Source organism: Festucalex cinctus, chromosome 1 (assembly GCF_051991245.1).
Source record: "Festucalex cinctus isolate MCC-2025b chromosome 1, RoL_Fcin_1.0, whole genome shotgun sequence".
Lineage (NCBI taxonomy): Eukaryota > Metazoa > Chordata > Actinopteri > Syngnathiformes > Syngnathidae > Festucalex > Festucalex cinctus.
The window spans coordinates 42,831,069-42,855,785 of NC_135411.1; the positions used below are offsets into that span (position 1 = coordinate 42,831,069).

Here is a 24,717-nt window from a genome sequence, read left to right on the forward strand (position 1 = left end):
TCAGCTTGAAATGAAGACATTCTCTCACGAAGCCCAGCACAACCAGGCTACCTGCTACCTCTCCAACCTGCTCCATCGATTGCCACGCCCCTTCCCATAGCCTCTGCTCCTCTGCAGCTAACCTCCGCCGGTCTCCGGCTCTCAGAAGTCAGAACCAAGCAACGGACCCAGGTCCGTTGGACCCAACAGCATGTCAGCAGACGCTGGCGTCACGCACCTATGAAGTCACGCGTTGTGAAATGAGTACAGTACACTGACTGCTGCTGCTGCTGCTAGCTTGCTGATGTCGCTTCAGCTCTCATTTTTTGAGACCCTGAGAAATACTGCACCGCGGTACCGTCCTACCGAGGACCGTGGGATCCGTTCGTTCTTTCCGCCGTGTTCTTGTGAATACGAGGTAGGCTGCTGCGCTTACATCTCGCGTTTGTAAAACACAGGCGACCATGATTGGCTACGTTTACATCAGTAGCTTGCTAGCCTTCTGTGACATATGTAAACATGATCCCTGATGCTCCACTCAGCGACGAACGAGTTCATGCGGCACTATGAAATAATGCTCATAATAAGAAGATACACCGTTACATCTATTGCTAGGGCTTTATTTTTAAGAGTGTTGGTTAGATACAGCATATTTAGATGTGTGCATTTATGCGTTTCTTTCTATTTTTGTTGTTAAATATTCTACTTTTTGATTGTGAATATACTTACACTTTTAAAATATCATGGCCAATATTTGCATGATTAAAATAAATGACAAATAATAATGTTACTTCCGCTTTTGATTCGAGATGTATAAATTTGCTTAAAAAAAAAAAAAAGCAGTGCTGGTGTTCCACTTGTGTGTTGAACTGTGTTTAGCCCATAATCTGATTAGTTGGCAAGTACTCTAGAGACCCAAATATTTGTACACAGATACCAGCAATTAAAACATCTTTCTGTCTGGTTGTGAGAGCTCTCCAATCAATCAATCAATCAATCAATCAATCAAGGCAGAGACAGTAAACCATTCACACCATCACTGAGTGAGAACTCCATCCATGCTGCCTGCACTTAAGAAAAGGGAACCACGATGCCATCAGTGACTGAATTGAATTATACACTTTCCATAATAAGTCCACTTTAAAGTTTGAAGAGAGCTTGCACAAGAGTACTTGTACAAAAATAGCATGGAATAAAGTTATTTGATAACAAATCTCTCAGTCACTGACTTTTTGCCCTTTGTTTGTGCCTGTATACTGCATATGTAGGATGCCCTCCCTATCGGAACAGCTGCAAGAGGCACGCAGTCAGGCAGAAGTGTGTCTGTACTCTGGTGGCAGGGTGGTGGAAGTGTGGGCTGGTGTGAGGGTGATGGCTAATCTTCCTTTACCGCCATGCTCCAAATACCACCACATTGCTGCAGAAATCATGGTGATAGAAAACAGCTTTGGCAGCAACAGAAAAGAGGTAAAATAACTTCCTGAATTGAATTATTGAATTAAACTGTTTATTTATATAAGCTTGGAGCAAACTTATCTTGTCGCAGACGTGTGACGTCATTCTTGTTGTCATTCATGTTGTGATCACGTCTCTGATCAACTGCTGTAAGGAGATTGATTCTGTCCTCTTTCATCTATAACTGCTTCAAACATTAAAGTGTATGTAGTAGGAATTAAAAAAAATATTGGTTTGTTGTGATTTGTATTGTATTTCTGTTAATGTTTTATGTGATGTTTGTGTTCAAGCGTTTTCAAGCACTTTGTGACAGTTAAGGCTGTTTTTTTTTTTTTTAAATTATTTATTTTTTTATTTTTTTTAAAAGAGCTCAGAATTCTTCATTCGGTAGTCTTACCGATTCAACGTCTTGTCATCATTGCTCTTTTGTGTGTGTGTGTGTGTGTGTGTGTGTGTGTGTGTATGTGTGCGTGCGTTTGCGTGCGTGCGTGCGTGTGCGTGCAAATACGTATAAATTTATACTCATTAATTCACCTAAAACCTTATAAATATCCCATTACCCTTCGCCTTAACCAGGTACTTCAGAATCTTGCCAGAGTCGTGAGGTTCAAATGGTCAGGAGACCAGAGAAAAGGTCAGAAAAAATAAAGAGAAAAGAAAGATAAATCAAAGTGAAATCCAGCACCGACCAAACACTTCCTGCCTTCCCCATGGTTACAAAATCAAAGTCTTACACCAACCCCGGAAGCCTCTAAATTCCAACAAATTAGCGAGATCTCAAGAGACCAGAGGAAAAACTAAAGAGAGGAAGGAGGGAAGGATCGATGAGGCAGAGTGAGATCCATAGAAGCCAGTACATCCAATCCATCAAAGTGAAATCCAGCACCAACCAAACCCCTCCTGCGTGGTTACAAAACCAGAGTCTTATGCCAACCCCAGAAACCTCAAACTTCCAATAAATTGAGATCTCAAGTGACCAGAGGAAAAACTAAAGAGAGGAAGGAGGGAAGGATAGATAAAGCAAAGTGAGATCCACAGACACCAACCACGGTCCAACAAAGCGAGCCCCCCGGAATCCCCAGGCCGCGGCAGCACCAAAGCCACCCCCAAGCCACCCGAGCGGACACCGGTCGGCGAGCCGACCCAGACGCCCGGAACACCCCCGCCCCAGCCCCGGCCCACACCCCCGAGCCCAAGGCCGCAGAACGAGGCCCGGCGGGCCCCCACAGCGCCCCACCGGTCCCCAGCCCCCATCCCCCCACGACCCCCCCGCACCCCACTCAAACCCGCCACCCACCACGATCCAGGCCCCGCCACCCCCGGCCCCCAAACCCCCGAACACACCCCGACCCCCAACCCCCCACCCACCCATACCCCCCCCAAACAAGCCGCCCCCCGACGACCGCCAACCGCCAACTGTTGTTTTTTTTAATATATGTTTTGTCTATTATTACTTTGGGTATTGTTTTTATTACTTTTTTTACATGCTGAAGTTGCTGAACTGTATGCTTGTTAAAAAAAAAAAAAGAGTAACATATTTGACTATATGTGTGACACTCATGCAGTTAATCAGTTCATTAATATTGTGTGGGTTATGTCATGTTATGAAAATTAGTAATCCCGTAGGAAATATAATAGCAAATAATGAGGAATTGATTTCATGAAATCTGAGGTAATGGGGACTGTGCTTATGGATACTGAAGTGATGGTGATTGTGCTTATGAGTACTGATAATTGTTACGATAGATGAGTGATTAACAAATCTGATTGTTGGGGTACACCATTAGCGCACAAGCACTTCACCTTGCAATGCAGATTACCTGAATTTTTCAAAGTCATAAGTAAGTCCATTCCATTAGTGTTGCCAAACCGGGGATAACTTTTTTTTCTTTTTTCTTTTAGCAGCCTCCATGACCAAAAAAAACAAAAAAAAAAACACCCCCACTGACAAGCAACTTTTGCGGGGAAGCATTGTGCTTTATATGCTGTGTGAAATTCTGCAAAAGAACGTCATCGGTGACGTCATTTGCCTGGAATGACTCACGCCTCGACACGCGCTTCAGAAATTTCTTCCTGGATTAGTCGACACGCGCTCCAAAACCTCGGCACTACGTCCCATCACTACACACAAGGAAAACATAACACAACAGATCATGACAGAAACTAACTAACCCAAATCATGACAACAAAACCAAACCCACCAAACTCAGACCATGACATGTACTCCTTTCGTCTTTGCTTCTCTTCAGACACTTGCATCACTGCAGCGCTTATCTACAGCTCTGAACATCCTAGAAAAGTATGGGTGTAACCTGACAAATCCCAACAGACCCAAGTACTGGAGAACTGTCAAACACAACAATCCAGTGTTCAGGGCCACTGTTGATGCTATCCAGGTAAGATGTACACTTGGACTGCTAAAAGGTGGACTACTAGGGCACAGCAGCTGCATTAGCAACCATAAGCAGTAATATAATGAAAGCAACTAGGTCATAATATTTATACAGTGATCACCCGTTTAGCACAGAGGATATGTTTCACACCTACCTATCATTGGTAAAAATCTGCAAATTAGAAAGGCCATGTATTTGTAAAAGAGGGACACAATATCAGGCACAAGGTGAGTTTCCATTCTTTTCCCAGCGAGTGTAAAAAAATCAAGCAAGCCACAACAAACGTTTCCTGGCGAACTTTTGATTATCTTCTGTATTCTTCTAGGGAGGAAGGGCTGTGCTTTGTCTCTATGGTTACTCCAATCAGCAGCCGGATGCGCTCAGCTTCCCTGATGATGTCACAGATCCTGATGTAGGCAAAGTTGCTGCTGTAACTCTGGAGGTGATGAGCCTCAGGATGGAGCTAGAAATGCTTATCAAGGTGTGCCCCTTTTCATTTTGCATATCATTTTCCTGTCCTACACCAATCTGTGGGTAATTTCTTCTGATTTTGTGTTTCAGTTCATTGAGCATCATTTTTTGCAATTTCAATTATTTTTCTAATTTGTAATGTGTACATAAATAGTGCACTTACGGTATTTGTATTTGCTTTAAAACATGGCACGCATGAAATTCAATGGTTGACTTAAGTTCTGTTTTCACAAAATGTCTCACGTTGAGTTGGACTGCATAACAGTCAGTGTCACTCAAATAGATTATTGATATCTAGTGGCTGCAGACTTACAGTTTCCAAAATTAGGGTTGAGGTTGAGTTTGGAGAATCATTGATTTCCCTAAAATCTTCCCATTTTCCTTATACAGTAATTGGATCAAAACCCTTGTCTTAATAAAGACGTATGAAAGTGTTGTTTTGGAAGGTAGCATCAGATTTTGCTGAGCACTGTAAAATACATTCATGATTTATTCTTATATTTGATCCTAGGAGACTCATCCTCATCCGGAATTCTATGAGAGAATCATTCCTACTTTGAGACACAAGGTCAGCCCCAGCGATCATCACTCATTATGTGTCGTATTATATTGCAACCCCACGGGGGCACAGGCAAGTGCAAACTGTAAGGCGGTCCCAAGCCCAGGTAAATGCAGAGAGTTGCTTCAGGAAGGGCATCTGTCTTAAAGCCCCTTCCTTTTTGCAATAGGGATGGATGGACTGACAAATGAGTTTAGACTGGAATCCCCATGGAATATGCACCATTTATGCACAATATTAGTGAATGCCGTGAAAACGGGGAGCAGGTGGGGGGACATTTAGAAAGGTGGAGGCATATGAAAGGACAGGAATGAAGATTAGCAGACGACAGAATATCTGTAATGATAACAGTAACTTTGAGATTATTGTAACCAATTGCGGTGTACCCTACCATGATTTGAATTAATGTTTTTAGTTCATAATGTGCTTAGAGTAGCTAGATGTTTGTTGAAATACATTTGCTTTACATATTTTTCTAAATATAAATCCCTCTTGAAATATCTCATGGGAAATATAATGTAAATACCAGACCCCACTCAAAAAACAGTTGGGTCAAAAATAACCCAAATTGGGTCAAAAACCAACCTCTCTCAAAGAGATGCGTCAAATGAGTAACTCAAAGAGCAACCCTCTAAAAAGGGTTGCTTTGTGGTTATAAATTTAATTTGAGCCAAATTAAATAGGTCAAATTATGTGTCCCATTTTTGGGTCAAAAAGTTGGGTAGGCTCTTTTTCGACCGTTTCGATTATTCCGTTAACCCAAAAAGTTGGGTCATATGAATAACCAACAAAACAACCAAACAAATTGAACGAATTGACAACAAATTTAATAACTCAAGAAGTTGGGTCGGATCATGTTTGACCCAATTCAGTTGGGTTATTCAGTTAACCCAAAGAGTTGGGTCAAAGGAATAACCAACAAAACAACCCAACAAATTCACTACCTTTGAGAAGTATACTAATTGTCAATTACATTCTTTTCAATATGGGGCCAGGTGGGGGAGAATCTGAGGATGCTCCACTGTAAATGTCAAAGTTGGAAACAAACAACTTTACTGATGCACAAACTAGTAGATGACATAATCCCCTCATTTTATATGAAATAAACACAGTTTGAGAGTACATGGAAGTAATGGCCGCACTACATTTTTCTACTGTTGATTATAAAACAACGGCACAAGGCAGAAAGGCGAGAGTCTATTCTGTCATTTGGCAAATTCCGTTTATATTTAATTATTGAACATAATACCGTGTGGATATTGAAAATTTATAAATTTTCTAAAATGGCTGGCATTGAATGAGTAAATAGCTCAAAAAGTTGTCAGTTTTTGACCCAATTCAATTGGGTTATTCAATTAACCCAAAAAGTTGGGCCAAATGGATAATCCACAAATAACCAAGAAAACAACCCAATAAATTGACAATTTGACGTCAACAAATTGAAATAACTCACAAACCCACAAACAGCCCAACAGATTGGGTTGCTTTCTTTGTTGTTAATTAAACTTGATCCAGCTGCATCTTTTCTCTGTATTTAGGATGTGGGTTTGAACACAGATGCTGTGGTCAGCCGTTCGTCTTTCGGCAGTAGTAAACATCATTCAGACAGCCAGTCCAAGTCGCTGGCCTTCCCTCTCCAGCATCATTCCATGAGGGAGAGCAGCCACGCTCGCTCACTCTCCTCCACCCATCAAAGTCTCAAGCCCATTCAGGCCGCGTTCCCTCCCTTCAAGAAACACCCAGGTGAGGAAACATACTAATGGCTTCACAGCACTGAATTATTTCTTTGCCTTGAATCTCAAAGCACAATTACATACAGATGGGGTTGCCACTAAGAACCACATAAGTTGCCCAAGGGCCTGTTCTAAAAATAGCCGACCAGTCATGGGACTTTGCGTTTTCCTAGGAATGTTTTAAAAGTGATCATTTGATGTTGCAAAGATTTATATAAATGACGTATTCTGGGTTTTGATATATAGGTACATGTTTTTCCTGGAGATTGCATCATGCTATGCCAATTCCCAGAATACAAAGCACTATGAGCTATTCAAATCAAACTGGAGTCAGGATGATGTCATACCATTTCACAGTAAGGGTTACTCCACTCTCTGTAATTCACATAAACTTTCTCAAGACAATGCTCCCCAAAGAGATTGGCACAAGTGAAATAGATTGTGACTGTAAGGTCTGCTAATTGTTAGAATTGCATTATATTAGTCAAATAGTAAAAAATAAAGACATTGTCTTTATTTTAATTTTTAACCATATTGAATCTGTGTTTTCATGTGTTTTTAAGACATGTATACCATCTAGTGGTGAATGGTGATATTACAAATAAAAACTGCAGTCAACCCCTGCAAGGTTGCAGATTATTAATTCATTTTTTCCTTATTTTATTTATTTACATTTTTCTATTTTTCCCGGTCTTTTAAGGGATTTTAAAATCCATTATCACCCCTGTTTTTATTGAAAACAGCCATTGAATGTTTAACAGCGTTTTTCGAAGAATATTTATTTGTAAAAAAAAAATAAAATAAAATAAACCTAAAGGGCCAATAATTTTGGCTGATGTTCCCATTGTCAGCTGATTGAATGTCATTGTTTATTATGCCTTGTCAGAGAACTGCACTATGTGTGGAATATTTCGCATCACTGTCCACTGCCTGACCTGCCTGCAAGGCATGTGTTCCGAGTGTGACAGACTGTACCATTCCTACCCTGAAAGGGCCAAGCATCGTCGAACTGCTGTCACAACCACCACTTCTGCACCAACGTCCAAAAGTGGAAATAGTAAAAGGTTAGACTGATTATATTGCACAATATATCTTACGCACATAATTGGCTCTGAATGACAACTTGGCAGCTTGAATAAAACTTGAATAAAAGTGAAAATAAAAAATATAATTAAAAAATTAAACACAAAAGAAAAATAAATATAAATGAAAATTTATATATATATATGTGTGTGTGTGTGGAAATACAAAAATAAATTAATATCGAAATAGAATTAAATGTCAATTAATAACTAAAAAGGCTCCGCTCATATTTATTTATTTCATGCTGCAGATGCTGTCACAATGAAATCCATCATGTAATGTTATTAAAATGAGGGGGAGGTTCTAAGTGTGTCTTGCGTTGGACTACGCCATTCCAAACCTCCTTTCAACGGTTGAGTGAGCGGGTCAGCGAACAAGGAAGGCTCGCGGGCTTGCATGGAGAGCTCCAGCAATAGTCGACTATCTTGTCCACTGTCACCACAACTTGCTTCTTGAGTTGCTCAACAACTTCACACAAGTTCCTGTAAACAACAAGGTCCATTGTTTCTTTCTGTGTGTAAATTCTCTCTTGCTGTGGAACAGGCAGAGTCCGACATAGACTGACATGTCGATCAACCAATAGGTGAATAGTTCATCCCAAGACACATTAAGGACTGCCCCCTAATTTGAATAACATTTCATGATGGATTTCATGCTGACAGCATCTGCAGCATGAAATAAATAAGAGAGCAGAGCCTTTTTATTTATTGACATTTAATTCTATTTTATATATTTATTTTTGTATTTATTTCCACATTTATTTTTATATTTTTATTTTTTCAAACATTTTTAATCTATTTTTTTACTTTTGTATTTATTTTTATTATATAATATATTATTATTTATGATGATTTATTTGTATATATTACTATTATTTTTGTGCTATTTAATTTTTGAATTATATTTTATATATCCGTTTTGATTTTTTACTACAGTATGTGTCAGCACTTGCCAGCCTGGAAAGACTGACTGTTGCTCATCTGGCTCATCTTCCTTGTGGATTATTTAGACATAGCCACAGTACATTACCTTATTTAAATAGATACTGTGCATTAAATACATTAAGGTAGATGAATTTAAATGAAATATAGATCTAATATTGTATAATATTCAAATATAACATTGCTTAGTGTGCAGTGTATCAATTAACAACAAAGCGTATGTAGTAGGAATGGAAAAATGTTGATTTGTAGTGATTGTATTGTATTGCTGTTAATGTTTTATGTTATGTTTGTCTTGTTGTGTTTCTGTACAGCGCTATGTGACAGCGAAGGCTGTTTGAAAGCTCTATATAAATAAAGTTGAGTTGACTTAACAGTTGAAAGAGTTGCTATGAATGAAATAATCTTTAAAGGTCTATTAAGTTTCAAATCTACTGTATATAACTTTGACCAATGTTGGGCCTTCCACTTTCAGTTCTTCCACCTGGCATTGCCTTCACTGTACAAAAGTCAACTCATGCCAGGATGTGCTGTGTGAGGGTTGTGAGTGCCCTCGCTATGAATCACTCGGATCTGCTGCAGATGAATCTCCACCAGCTACCATTACAGGTGTGTTCCAACACTTGGTACTTCCCACAACCTCTGTAGTCAGATCGTTTTCATCCTACTATTTGTTTGGCGCAGAAAATATTGCCATTGCAGAACACGTCATCATTTTGCTTTCCGTCCAAGTGTGAAAATCAAAAGTGTATAATCGCCTCATCATGTTATTATGTATTTACAATTATATCTGCATTTCATTGCTATTATGTAGTGTAGCTCATGGAAAGCATGTGGAAATATAACCAGTGTTTTCATGTTTCAATATTAGAGTGGCAGTGTAAGAGCTGCACTATGGTCAATGCAGCCAGCAGCATTCTGTGTGAGGTGTGTGAAAGACCTCGTTTGGCCACGCGACCTCCGGTTACCCCCTCGCACCCTCCTATCACCCCACCCAGACCACCAGCACCTGTGCTGGGCATGCCTGGGGACCCTGACAGCCAGGTGAGTTGATTGTTGGGGTCAAAAAAAATTGTGTGGAACAGAAAAATCTGTTCTTGAAAGAGTGATCCATCCATCTGAACTGCTTATATAATTAAATAATAATAATATGATTGCAAATATTTTCTGTTTTGTGTTTTTTTTCTGGCCAGTGGGTGTGTCAGTTCTGTACATATCTCAACTACTCGCCTGCCACAGTTTGTGAGATGTGTGACCTAGCCCGTCCAGAGCCCGCACCTCTGCCGTCAAAGCTCCGCCCCCCCTCCCCAGTCAGACGGGTCCCCGCTCTGCCAGTCAAACCCAAACAACTGACGCAAGAAGACCCCAACTCTTGTCGGCAGCGGCGAATGAAGGAGGATGGCCTGAAGCTAATACAGCTGATTCGAGCAAGTCCCCGTAATACACTGCACAGTTTCACGTGTTTGTATTCTCATGTATCACATTTGCTCCTTTTGCCTATGTCAGGATGGGGAGAAGAATGGCATCAGCCCAGAGGAGGTGTACACGTGCATGAGGGTGGTTAAAGATACCAACATTATGCCTTGCAAATGGTTGAAGTCAGAACTGCCTCAACAACTGGACAAGATCAGCTTGTTGTCGGCAATGCTCTCCTATCAGTCTGCAGTATGTATTCTCACACTCATTGAAGTCTGCAACCAATTGCAATTTAAATAATTCACAATCACAATTTGAAATTATGACAGTTATGGTAAATGTGTATTTAAGGTGATTGTATAAAATGTTTCTAGAGTGCTAACCTCAGTAAATCAGTGTCCAGTAACAAGTCACAAGATTAGTCATTAGGCCATAAAATATGATTAAGTTAAGTATCTCTATTAGAACTCGTTTAAATTGTGGAGAAAACAATTGTACTATGCCTCCTTTAATCAAAAGTACTCTCAATGCAGAACGGGTCGTGTGAGTTCCCCACTGAGGATTCTGGAAAAGCGTATGAAAATTTCAAAGCAAAAGTTGCAGTCCAGCTTTCCAGAGCAGAAGCCAAGCAGGCCTGGCTGACGACAGGAGGTGACCCTGAGAGGGCTGCCAGACAAGCTCTACGAGACAGACTCGCAAAAGTAACAAATTGTTGACTTAGCTCAAAATCGCTGCACCCTTGCTTAAGTCTGATACCGCATGGGTAACATATGTTGTCCCCAGGTAAAGATGCTGTGCTCATTGGGCTTCAGTGATGAAGCTCATTGTCATGAGGTTTTGAGGCAAAGTGGGGGAGAGGTTAGAGGGGCGCTGGCTGTTTTGCAGCGCCCCCTACTGGAACCCTTTCATGAACGGATATGGAGTGACAAGCCTGAGCCAGCCGTTGATATCCACCACCCTGACAAACAGGTGAGATCATCACCACACTGTAGCTGCTCATCATTGAGTACACACCAGCACGTGTTGGGGAAGCTGTCAATATTGGCATCAATTAATGGCATGCGACCTAAAAAAAAATAAAAGAAAAATGTTGCTACAAAGTCAGTTTTTTATACTTTCAGCGTATATGTCGGAGGTTACTAGCGGTATATGACCTTCCCAGCTGGGGCCGCTGCGAGCTGGCGCTATCTCTCCTTCAAGAGCACAATGCCCCCTACTCCCTGGAGGATGTAGTACAGGCCGTGCGGGAGTCACATGACAGGGAGTTCATCAAAAGAGTCCTGGCCAAAGAATGTCCCATCTGCCTTTCTGTCTTTCCCCATAGTAAGGTAATGATTGTGTATTTGTAGTCATTCTTTTACTGACATGTTATTCTGCAGGTTTAAAACTATGAAGTTATATTTTTACTTCTCTTCATGGAAGGCTGCAACTTGTTAACACAGATGTATGTGCGCTTCTAAATGTGTTTCTGTCATCCCCTTTTCAGATGCAGTCCCTGACATCGTGCCAGTGTTCCGTGTGTTGTGGTTGTTTCCAGCAGCATTTCACCATCGCCGTCAGGGACAAACATATCAGAGACATGGTGTGTCCCGTCTGCTGGGAGCCCGACATCAATGACCCTGAGGATCTCAACAGCTACTTCTCCACTTTGGACATCCAGGTAGCACATTAACACAGGATTACATTTCTATTTGTTATTCAATGTCAGTGTTAAAAAACAAAAAGCATTTAAAAGGATCCTCAATACACTGGTCCTTTGTAGGTTCATGGCTATTTTAACATTTGTTTGTTGGATTTATTGTTTTTATATTATGTTGACAGTATACGTTCACATTACAATAGCATGCATCTGTGAATATAAATGTGTATTTCAGCTGAGGGAGTGTCTGGAACCCGAAGTATATGAACTCTTCCATAAGAAGCTGACAGAGCAGGCCCTTATCAAGGACCCAAAGTTCCTGTGGTGCTGCCATGTAAGTTCGTCGGAGTTGTTATGCACCGAACCTAACATCAAGTGGAGAAAACAAATGTATAAATCAATGCCATCAAACTCTCTTCTTTGCAGTGTTCGTATGGGTTCATCTATGATGGAGACCAGCTTAAAGTCACATGTTTTCAGTGCCGCAACAGTTTTTGTGCTCAGTGCAAAAAGCCTGTAAGTATTAAGTAGCAGTTTTATATATTTAGAACACTGAACTGTATCTTTTCTTCTTAATGCCTAAACTACCATTTCCTCATATTGTGGTCTCCATTTAACTCATTCAGACCCAAAAATGTGTAAACACGTTTAATACGTTGTCCTACACTCCCAAAAACGTATTTACCTGTTTATTTTTTTTTATTACATATATATATATATATATATATATATATATATATATATATATATATATTGGGGTACTTGCATATCAGGGTACTGGCACGTTGAAGTCCTGTTAAATAGGACAAGGACCAAATGTAAATGTTCTTGCCAAGCCTTGTGTGTGCAAAGTTGGCACATGGCTACAGAATATCTTTTGGAGGTATTAGACTGATAGGTATGCCTCCCATTATTCACCTAGCTGAATCATATAATCGGAAATGCGTCATAAAAATGTCTAGAGAGCGCTATTGAGCCATCTATTGCAAATTACACAATAAATCTCTAAAATATTCATGTTCGTGACAGGTCTGATGTGTGTGCAAAGTTTTGTGAGTTTTCGGCCATGTTTAGACTTTCAAAAAAAACATTTTTGTTTGCAAACAATGCATTGCTACAGGCATGCGACAAAATAAAAAAAATGGATAGCTTTTGATCTTTAACATCTTAAGATGAAACACGCCAAGGTTGAAGACGATCGGATAAGTTTTGTAAGAAGGATTTTGTAAAAATATGACCCCCTATAAAAAGCCCCCCAAAAAATGGCTACAAATCCCAACGTAAAGTCAACGTAAAATCAAAATGGCGGACTTCCTGTTTGGTTTAGCATATGGTTCCAAGAGACTTTTTTTGTACATCATGGGCTCTTATGTATGCCTCCAAATGATCATGGCGCTAGGTGAAACGTACAACCGGGAATTCTTTGTTAAAGGGAATTTTTTTTTAACTCAAAATGTGATGCCCGGCCCCAGGGGGACTTCTTGTTGGATTTAGCACATGGCACCCAAAGTCTTTTTTGTACATTGTGGGCTGTGACATATCGCGACAAATTTTTGTAGTTCTAGGTGCTTCGTACAACCGAGAATGCTTCATTAAGAAGGAATTTTTTCCTTTGCAAAGAGTACATGCCACAGCAACAACGTGCGACAAAATAAAAAGCTTTCAATAACTTTTCATCTTCAACATCTTAAGATGAATCACACCAAATTTGAAGATGGTCGGATAATTCTGTAGGAGGAGTTTGTTACAATAAGACCTCCAGAAAACAGCCCAAAAATCGTAACACGTTCCAAAGTAAATCAAAATGGCGGACTTTCTGTTAGGTTTAGCATATGGCTAAATATGGCATATAGCATATCAAAAAGAGTTTTTTGTACCTTGAGGGATGTTACATATGTCTTCAAATTTTGGTAACTCTAGGTGAAAACGTACAACTGGGAATGCTTTATTAAGTAAGAATTTTGAGACGCAAAATTTGATGCCCCACCTCTGGCGGACTTCCTGATAGGTTTAGCATATGGCATCATCAGACTTTTTTGTAGGTCGTAGGCTGTTACATACAGGACTGTCTCAGTTTCAAAATTATAATATTGTGATAAAGTCCTTTATTTTCTGTAATGCAATTAAAAAAAAAAAAAAAAAGTCATACATTCTGGATTCACTTTGAAACACTTGCAGGTGTTTCAAGTTAATTAGACGATTCAAGTGATTAGTTGAATCGCCTACTACGGTAGTATACTTTCTCATTATATTCTAATATTTTGAGATAGGATATTTGAGTTTTGTTTAAGCTGTAAGCCATAATCAGCTATATTAAAATAATAAAAGGCTTTCAATATTTCAGTTGATTTGTAATGAATCCAGAATGTATGACATTTTTGTTTTTCTTAATTGCATTACAGAAAATAAAGGACTTTATCACAATATTAAATTTTCTGAGACAGTCCTGTATGTGTACCAATTTTCGTAGCTCTAAGTTAAATGTACAACCGGGAATGCTTCCTTCAGTAGTAGTTTTGAAACTCAAAATTTGATGCCCCACCCCCGTCATATAGTACGTTGAAAACATTTTATTTTTTACCCTGATTTTGTCCCAGGTGTTGAGATGGTACGGCACAAGTTTGAACTCAATCGGGTTAATCATGCAGGAGAAGGGGGCAAAAGTATGACCCCTGTAAATGTTCAAAATGGGCCAAAATTGGACATTCAAATCCTCATACCTATCAGCTATCAAAGTATTTTTTGTTCGTCTGGATATGCTACAGGTGCCAACCAATTTTCGTAGTCGTAGGAGAATCGTAGAGGGATAGGGATCCTTTAAACCTATATAGGGGGCGCTACAGAGCCATTTTTCTTCTTGCATGATGACATTAAAATATCACATTTTTCACCAGGCGTATGTAAAGTTTGGTGAGTTTTCGTTAAAGTTTAGCGTCTCAAAAATGCGATCGTTTGTGGAGAAGAACAATAACGAAGAAGAGGAAGAATTCCTTCAGGAACAATAGGGACATCGTAGGGGTCGCTGCTTGGGCCCTAATTACATGGAATGAATGACAACAAAGAACTCACGTGGAATTATCACTTCCCACGGCGGACATCAAAGGTAGAATTACGCCTTACAACAAAGAAGCGCTTCTTCAAAAGCAGTACAGCCACGGAGGACACGCCAAAGATTTGTTTCCAACCGAAAGCCGGATGAAACTGGCACATCGCTTTAGTGCACATTAGAAGCGACCACCCCCACATGGAATGACATGAAACCAGACGTGTTGAGGACTTCACTCTGAACAGAATTGGCGCAGTATTTGGGATCGAAGACATCTTTTTCTTGCACATTATGTCAACAAATTCCCATTGAAATGAACGAAGACGGCAACCGGTTACGTCATCATAAGTCATCACAATCACGTGACCAGGAACATCCCTTAGACACACCCACCCCCATGCCCAATAATCACGGGAGTCTCCCAATCCCCCAAGCCTCACCCCCACCCCACCTGGCCCTCCAAAAAATGGACTAGCCACCAACAGCAACAATCAATATATTACTTAGATTATTTTATTACAATTTTAAATACAGAAACATAGAACAACACCATTAATTAAATACAATACAGTATTTAAATTGCGCATACTTTTTTTATATATATATATTTTTCTGCGGCACGGTGGACGAGTGGTTAGCACGTCCGCCTCCCAGTTCTGAGGACTCCGGTTCGAGTCCAGGCTCCGGCCTTCCTGGGTGGAGTTTGCATGTTCTCCCCGTGCCCGCGTGGGTCTTCTCCGGGTACTCCGGTCTCCTCCCACATTCCAAAGACATGCATGGCAGGTTAATTGGGCGCTCCGAATTGTCCCAAGGTGTGCTTGTGAGTGTGGATGGTTGTTCGTCTCTGTGTGCCCTGCGATTGGCTGGCAACCAGTCCAGGGTGTCCCCCGCCTACTGCACAGAGCCAGCTGAGATAGGCGCCAGCACCCCCCGCGACCCTTGTGAGGAATAAGCGGTCAAGAAGATGGATGGATGGATGGATGGATGGATGGATATATTTTTCTTTCACATAACCCATTCAATTATGTGTAGGCATATGAGTCAACATTAATTATGAAATATAGTTTATTTGGAAGCAGTTTTTCTATCTTTCGCAATCAAATATGATAATTGTGACTACAGCAAAGCATGCTGGGAAATGGTGTGGTTTGAAGCGCTGATTAAGCACAAACTATAAATTCCACAATGCAGTGCAACAGCCACCTTACCAAATTGAAAGATACTTGCGTCCAATCAATTCCTCTGTGTCCCTAATTATTTTGTTAAGGAATATTGTTTTACCTAAATTGTTTCAATTAAGTTGTTGTAAATGCTTTTGCAAATTTGAAGTTGAAAAAAACATAGTTGACGAGTTCTTTCGTCGGCGGGTGACAACCCCCGGGTGTCACGTGACGAGTCTTCTCGTCCGTGGGTTGTAAAGGCCTCAGTATGCTTCTGCGAGAGGCTCGCGTCGAGGCGTCACGTTGGAGCTCCGCTCGTGCGTTTGCCTTCCGACTTGTGCGCAATACACATCGGTGTCTGCTGGAGTTTCACACCAAGTCCCGCTGTCGCTATGGCTGGGCCGCCACAGAGTGGCGATTCCTCTGCATTTTATGACGGATTCAGGAAGTTCAATTTAATTCAGAAACACGAAACAAAGCCGGGGGGAGAGTAAGTTCATCACCGTGGCAATTAATTATTGCCAATTTGCACCGGTATCGGCCGTAAACTCGCCAAAACACAACAGCCGTGCGCTTAGCGAACACAGTTTTTTTTTTTTTTGTTGTTGTTGTTGTTTTCCGCCTCTCGTCCCAGGCACATATCCACATGCACAGCCGTGGTCTCCGAGCAGGGAAGTCGATTTGCGCCGCCCAGATAGTTTCCGCCAGTTGCCTTCACGGAAACTATCTGGGCGGGGGGCGGGGAGAGAGAGAGAGAGAAAAAAAAGAAAAAACGCCATCGAACGGACCAATCAGAAGCGAGCGACGCCCCGCCATCGACGTGCGTCCAAGGCTTGGCGACGTGTGCACGTCGGCCGGCCACGAGCGACGCAGCACTTAAAATTCATGGCTCGCGTCGATCATGTGATCGACGGCGCTCATCGACGCGAGAGCAAACGTGGAGGCATAAATTAGGCTTAAAGAGTTAACAGAAGCCATATATTGAATGTGTATGTCTTCTGTTTTGGATTTTTGATAATGACACAATTAACTGCACTCATTTTTATCAAACATTTCATCACACAAGAGAAAACAAGAATGGATAAAGCACTAAAAAAAAAAAAAAAAAAAAAAAAAAACCTAGGGAGAGGATGAAAGGTGAGGAAGATAGATTGATGGGGTTTGAATGTGATCAAACGAGGCGCAGGAGCTGAACACATTATGGGAAAATCCCCAGCGGTCGCAGTTTATAACAGCATGACTAAGGGATGATTCAGTACATGCCTGAGCCAACCCTTAAACTGTAAGCTTTATAAAATTGTCTAAATACTTTGTTGGGCTTACTGCAGCAGAGTAGGTGTTCCAGTGTAAAACAACCAAAAACAAAGTCACATTTATGTAGTGATCAGACACTAAGCAGTTGAAATAACAGCTAAAGCACTTTAGCACTCACTTTCCTACACTAATTTGCCAAATGGACAAAGGAACCTCATCAAGCTTGTGGGAACTGTTCCTAGACTTTGTATATATTTTTTTCTGTTTCTGTTTCCTGTGTGCAGTGGGAATCTCAGCATGCTGGTTTATCCTGTGAACAATTCCAGTCCTGGAAGAGAGAGAACGATCCAGAGTATCAGAAACAGGGCCTGGCTGGCTACTTGCGAGACAACGGCATTAGTGCGTATTACACACACACAATCACAGACACTACCGCTATTCTTACATGTGTCATCATCCTGGTAATTGATCACTAATATGACCTTTAACAATCTCAAGCACAGTGGAGGTCATCATCAGAAGGGGGAGATACATAGTAACGAGTAGTTTAAAGACCATTACAGGAGGAAACAAAATGGATCGAGACAATACCTCCAAACAGACTGAAGGAGCCTGGTTGTTGATAGTAGCCAATAATTAGACCTAAGACCAGTGTTTTAAGTGGGCTGGAACGCACTGGTACGGAGCTCCAGCACTTCTAAAAATCTCCCTTGAGGGTCAAGGTACTTCTCAACGTACAAAGAACGTACTATCAGTGTTCTGGTACGTCTTAACAATGCATGTTTTGATTCCCAAAAGCTGTTCGGGCAAACGCCGCTCTATCCATTGACTTACATATAGCATGGAAGTCCTGCGCTCATCACATCACTATGCGCTTATGCTTACTCCATTACTCATATAAATCTGTGCTTTCACTGCTTTGCGAGAGAAGCGCGCTTACGTCATTCAAGTACACCTCTCGACAGTGCGAGCATTTCACTCGCAAATGCGGCCAACTTTCAAGTGCGTGCTGGTGAAAAAAAATTCCGCTCCCACGGCGCAAGCGCATTAATGCTCCCTCTGCACTGTTTAAAACGTACATTCGAAAGTCGCCGTGTCCTCCGCTGGCTCTCCCGTAGCAATGAGAACGCACAGCTGCGCAAATAGTATTTGAGTGAAACGACCCGCTGGGTGGGATTGGCTGGCTACTTCCCGATCGGCACAGCATACGCATATACGCGCACCGCGCAAACTACAATTTCCATACAAACATATGTGTGTGACTTCCCACTCGTGAAATGTTATGGCAGATCTGCGCGCACTGGGGAATGCAAATATGGCTTGGACAGTTCAAGCAATGGAGGCGGTGTGGTGTTGTAGCGTGCCGTGCGGGGCTAATGGAAAAGCAGCATTCGCGAATTAAAAAAATGAAGCGGTATATTGCTAACTATTTTCTAAAACAAAATGAGAATGAGGAGGAGAATGATGGTGGTAAAGGAGGGCCAGTTGAAGGTGCCAAATCAAATGATACAGATGAAAAGGGTAGGGGAACATCGGCCGAGGAGCAGGTGAAGAATAAAAAGTACTGACTTTTACTGAGCTAAACAAAATAAGTTAAGTTATACAAAATTATTGACTTGTTTTGATTGCCACAGCTGTTGCAGGCAAACCTCGTGTTCCAATGAAATATTTTGCAAATATATCGAATTGCGTATGCCTAAGTTCATGCTGTACCTCCACAAAAAAATGGTGCGACCAAATCCTGTGCTGTGCGACCAACTAAAAATCTTACTCGCACCAGTGCTACCAGTGGAAAAGTTAGTGTAGAGCCCTGAAGTATTTCACTGTCAATGCTAGCGAATGCATTTACAACCATAGCTCTTGAATTAAGAAAATGAAATGAAATGAAAACACCACCATGCTGTCCTGGCTCAACGCTTCAAAAAGACCACGGTCAGACTCTGAGGTCGGTTCGCATTCGCAAGCTGATAAAGCACGGACGTAAAAAATAATGCTGTAGCGAGAAGTGAAGGCAGTGACGGCCATCTTGCATTGAAACATAGTAGTTGAACACATTATCCGCTGCATACTTTTCACATCACTTTCTTCATCTACAGTGAAAATACCACAGTGTGTGGCGTATAGTTGTACCAATAACTAGTATAAAATAAGTGTGGGAGAGGCTCTAAATGCAGATGTCATAAGTAAGAATGTGAATATAAATTTTCTCTCATCAGGTATTTTTCCAAGTGCTTCTCAAGAATTGGTCTGCATCATCAGAACCAGTTATAATATTTTTTGCAATTAGGGGAGTGTACCGGCACTTATTTTTTACCACTTAAAACACTGCCTAAGACCATATTAATCAACTTGTCTTGGGTCCTTTTATGAGCCGTATCTTCTCAAGGGACAATATTATATAATAATTCTGTTTCTCTAATCATCAGAGCGCTCTTTATGTACCATGTTGAACATATGTACCATGTTCTGTTCGCACTGGGATTTGAATTACAAATTTCTGGCTCCACAGTGCTTCTAGATGAGAGACTGCCGCCCCATAAACTTGAGATGTACTCAACTGTGGTGCGAGCTATTTAAGCAGTAATGGCTGTGTGTGTTGTGTAATTTTCTGGTAGATAGTAAATCTATACAGTTATACACAGACAGGCTCATATGGCGTAAGCAGCCCTGAAATATAGGCAGGATAAAATCAATTCTTAAACAGGTAGCCAGTGAAGGCCAGGAAGGACTGATGTGATGTGCCATGTCGCTGCTTTTGGAGGATAGACTTCTCGCGGCAGCATTTGGTGTTAAATGTCGGCGTTTACAGTCAATTCATACACGATTGCCTTTGTTTAACCGAAAAACATTTCTATCAAGACTGTTTAGGAAGTAAGTAATTCCAGGTCTGAATTAACTGCACACTCTGATGAATGCTGCCAGGTTGTGAAATCAGTTTATGCGGCCATCACTTCGAGACGTAAGACACAGCATAACTTAATTGACATGGACATCTGATTCTGAAACACACAACCCTTCTTTTCACCAGTTAGCAGATGAATGAGATTGTAGTACCATTACAGTCGACATTATAAAACCACTTTCCCACAACAGAATCATTTTTGCCGTTTTTTTTTTTTTTTTAAGAAGAAGAAGAAACATTCCTATTTCAAAACATTCTTTGTGTTCCTTTAAGAGTGATTTTTTTTTTTACCCCAAAAAAATTAACTTGTAATATTTGTATATTTTTTTTAAAATTAAATTATACATTTAAAAAATGAATAATGAGCTATTCTAGATCGATGCAGTTTGACACTGCTGCAGTGTAAAATTAAAACGACATGAATCTGACACTGCGAAATTTGTTGTGGTCTGCAGCTGCTGGAAACAAGATCATTGTCTATTCTAAAATATTTGCCCAATAAATATTATTCTAATTCTAAATGTAAGCTATTGTATTTATGTAGGGGAAAAGGGGGTTGACTCTGTTCTTTTAGGCTGTGTGACTAAAGTGAAAATAGCATGCCGCCAGCTTTTTGTGTATTTATTTATTTATTTTGTAGATCTGCCAAAGACAGTCTAGCTTTAAGAAAATATGTAACTGTTGTTCATTAGGAAGCACATTAAGGAAAACTTGTCTGGGTAATTATCGCTTCAGAACACTGATCACATCATTGTGATTGTTCTCCTGCTTTAATGACTTTCAAGAAAAAGGAAAAAAAAAAAAAGCAATTAGGCGAGAATTATCGGCGCACATAATTAGCACAATATACAGCCTTTCTTATTCAGCTTAAGACCTTGCTATTTAAGTTCTGCAAAATATACCTTTTGTGATGAATCAATTAATAATAAATTATAATAATCAATCAATACACCCGATTAAGATCTCTTCCTATATGTACGTCATCTCTATTTGACGTCCTTCTCTTTCAGCCTGCCCGAACTGTCGCTTCCAGTATGCGCTGTCGAAAGGCGGCTGCATGCACTTCTGCTGTTCTCAGTGTCGCTACCAGTTCTGCAGTGGTTGCAACAACCCATTCCATACTGTAAGTTTGCCAAATCAACTGTTCACCATCTGCTTTCATCACTTGTTTGTAAGTAATATACTGAAAAGTGATGGAAATGCCACACATGGAGTCTTGCATTTTTTCCCCCCTGAAATAATATGACTTAATAGAACCACTTTTCTCTTAGACCTGCGCCGTGGATGAGTGTACTGTATCTGGACTCCATGCCCATCACCCCAGGGACTGTCTTTTCTATTTGAGAGACTGGGAACCTTCGAGACTCCAGGCTTTGTTGGAGGTATCTGATTGTTAGTCATTTCTATGGCTTCTTTATAGGTAAAAATAACTGGTCTTGGTAGGCATAAAGTATTACAGTACATGACACTGGAAACAAAAATACAGTCAAAGAACAAGTAGGACAAAGTGGTGGTTTAATATCATGAACTCAAATCACGATGACGGGATGAATGAGTATGAATTAGGGATGTTCGATACCACTTCTTTTCAGACCGATACCGATACTCAGACCCTCAGTACTCACCGATACCAACTGCCAATGCCAGTAGTACATTTTGACCAATAAAAAAAATCACTAAAAGATATTTTTAAACAAATATATTTCCTTTAATTTTGACACAAAAAAAAACAGCACAGTCACTCTTCAATAGTCTTAATGCTCAAAATAAAACACAAAAATGCTCTTTTTAGTTTAAGATTTACAATTTTGAAGTATTTCCAAACCGGTGAAGTTTTGGTGAAAAACTGCTGCAAGCTAGCGCCAGTTACAGGCAAGGAGGACTCACTTAACGTCTTCTTCATCTGCCATCGGTCGCTTGTACTCGTCTGCGTCACGAGTACTTGAAAAAAGGCTGGTATCGGCCCGATACCGATACCTGGTATCGGTACTCGCCCATCCCTAATTATGAATATGAGAATTTGTTTTTGATGATTACAATTTTTAAAAAATTAGATAAAAACATTTGAGCTGTTTAATTAGTTACTAATATTAATTAATAATTTACCAATATTTTCTTTTGTCCTCTTTGAATGACAGAATAATGGTGTTGCGTACAATACTGAGCCCCCTCCTGGAACACAGACAGGTGGGTGACAAAAAAAAAGAAAAAAAGAAAAGAAAACACCACAGCAAAAATGTATTTGTTTTTAATGAATAATGATTTTTTTTTTCTCTCTCTCTCTCCCTCGCTTGTTATCTCCCCAAGGGCTGTGTGGCGTGATCGAGCAGAAGGATGACGGAGGCCAGCAGCCTGACTCAGCTTGTGGAGCGCAGACCCAAACTGGACATGCTGGACTCTGCGAGTATGAGACCTCCTTTTTATTCAACATTATTTGCTTTACTCACAGGGGCACACAGCTGGTTGATCAGCACTTTTGCTCCATCATTAAGTACCGGGGAATTCAGGAACAGATTTGATGTGATGATAGACCATTATATTAATTGGTTTCAAATCTATCCTTAAAAGTCTCACATAAATGTGAGTTATATCGGCTCTCTGCAGTCATTGTCTGTACTCAGCCTCTTTATATTGTAACTGTGCTAAATGTTCCCAGCCATCCATCTCACATAAAACGGCTTTCGTCGACTTTTGTGACGATCTAGGAAGCATTATAGAGAGTACCTGGTCAGCTTGATCAACAGCTACTCCATCGACCCAGCGCGACTGTACAGCTCCAATGAACTGCTGCTGGCCTGCAGGAGGTACAAGGTAGATGACACCCGCGGGGACGGAGAGGATGGATTCAACTACTACGGCCGACTGCTTGAGGTGAGCGTGTTGGTGTGGTTGGGAGGTGAGTGAATATTCCCATTTGCATCCAGCAACATATTTCTGTCATTCATCTGCAGAAACTAATGGATGAAGTACCACTGGGTGACAAGGTCCCACGCAAGAAATAACAAGTGCCCAACTCTGTCGCTAACGTACACATTATTTAAGATCTCATCCGAGCCCTGAGCTATTTAGACAGCACAACAACGAAAGCAGTTTTCATATAAGAACCTTCATATGATACTTTGCCAATCAAACCAGACAAGTGTGTAGATATTGTAATTTCTCCACCACGCACATTTCATGGATTAACGGTTTTATGACAGCATATCAAGACTACGATAAAATGTAATCAAGCAGCTCAACTGTGTATTCGTGAGATAAATCATGAAATAAGAATTAGAAATTGTTTAATACATTTTCAAAAAACATGACCCTGGGCAGGATAAATGAAAGAAAGTTCATGAAGAAGAGATTTCTTGGATTTAAAGAAGTTGAATCATCTATAGTTCATTTAACTTAAAAGGGACAGTGTGTAGGATTTGATGCCATCTAGTGCAGAACTAATAATTCATTCGTTTTAAAGACCCACTATTCAGTTCAATAATATGCAAAAAAAAAATGTTCTATCACATTTTGTTGTTGTTGTTGTTTTTTGTTTGTTTTGTTTTTTTTTTAATTTATAATTGTATGTCACCAGTGTTTGGGAAAATGAAGCTTCATGAACCACTTGAACCATAATATTTTTTACTCCTCTAGATGGTGCTCTTGGTTTAAAGTTAAAGGCTAGAGCAATGGGAATTAATTAAATTTCCACTGCATCTTTAGACAAAGTGCACCATCTAGAAGAGTTTCATTTTCCCATCACTAGTAGTTGTTAATTATATTACATAGCTCGCACCGCGCCTTACAAGACGCTTACAGGTTTCACCGCCATCTTTTTGCTACGGATACCCAAAAGAAAAGAACTTGATGAACGTAGTTGGCCTCTGGTGCTACTTGCCTAAGTTGGGGCCTGCAGGTGGACGTCACTGAGTCCCGTGATTCGGGCTCCCGCCACTTGTCTGCCTCTGCTTTGCTCTTGCTAGCTTTTGCTAGCTTTTCCTGCAAGCCGCTCTTGTTAGCAGCTCCAGCGAGTTTTTGTTCGCCTTTCCCGTTGGCTCCTTCTTGCGCGCGAGTTTTCCACTTGCTCACTCCAAAGAATAATTAGTAGTAATTTTGCCAATGTGCTTGCCAAGTATGGCACCTTAGTGTGCGTGCTTCAAAATTGTTGCATTCTCTTAGTTCACCACTAGATGGCACTAAACCATACATACTGTGTTTTAACCCATTCAGACCCATAGATGGTTGCAGTGGACATGATATCTTCGCGTGTCTAAACCAATAAAACATAATTTAGATGATGTCAACACTTCTGGTTCATGATTGATTAGTTCTTAACTAAGCAATCACAGTCGCAAGTTGATTTGCATGATGTTCATGTTAACAATGTTGCTTATAAGTTTGCAAAACGTTACAGCCATATTATCCTGGTGTCCACTATAACAACTAAAAACATGAGATAACCCCCCAAAAACATTTCCATGTTGTTCTTACATGGGAAAAGAGTCAAAATTGGCAAAAATAAATACATTTTGCCCAGCAGAAAAAAATGCCGGTCTGAACATGTACGATATGATACGGTACGATAAACCATTTTCAGTGTTGTCATTTGTCAAGTCGTCATCTTTATTATACTTATTATTTTCTTCATTTGGCTTTACAGAGGCGGTGAAGGTGATGGCCAAATCCAATTAGAAGATAATCTCATAT

At 40.5% G+C, this 24,717-nt stretch overlaps 1 protein-coding gene across 1 annotated transcript; it reads left to right on the forward strand.

Annotated features, from left to right (window-relative positions):
- Nucleotides 1-55: 55 nt before the first annotated feature.
- rnf31 (ring finger protein 31) lies at nt 56-24,611 on the forward strand. Its single transcript, XM_077536219.1, has 24 exons — nt 56-397; nt 1,248-1,446; nt 3,684-3,830; nt 4,153-4,308; nt 4,810-4,866; nt 6,396-6,600; nt 7,477-7,654; nt 9,090-9,223; nt 9,486-9,658; nt 9,808-10,041; nt 10,121-10,279; nt 10,564-10,731; nt 10,814-10,999; nt 11,152-11,358; nt 11,517-11,690; nt 11,905-12,003; nt 12,096-12,185; nt 17,414-17,528; nt 21,042-21,154; nt 21,303-21,413; nt 22,170-22,218; nt 22,339-22,435; nt 22,737-22,902; nt 22,983-24,611. The coding sequence occupies exons 2-24, from the start codon at nt 1,249-1,251 to the stop codon at nt 23,031-23,033; spliced, it is 3,267 nt and encodes a 1,088-aa protein (XP_077392345.1). The 5' UTR covers nt 56-397; nt 1,248; the 3' UTR covers nt 23,034-24,611.
- The last annotated feature ends 106 nt before the right edge of the window (nt 24,612-24,717 follow it).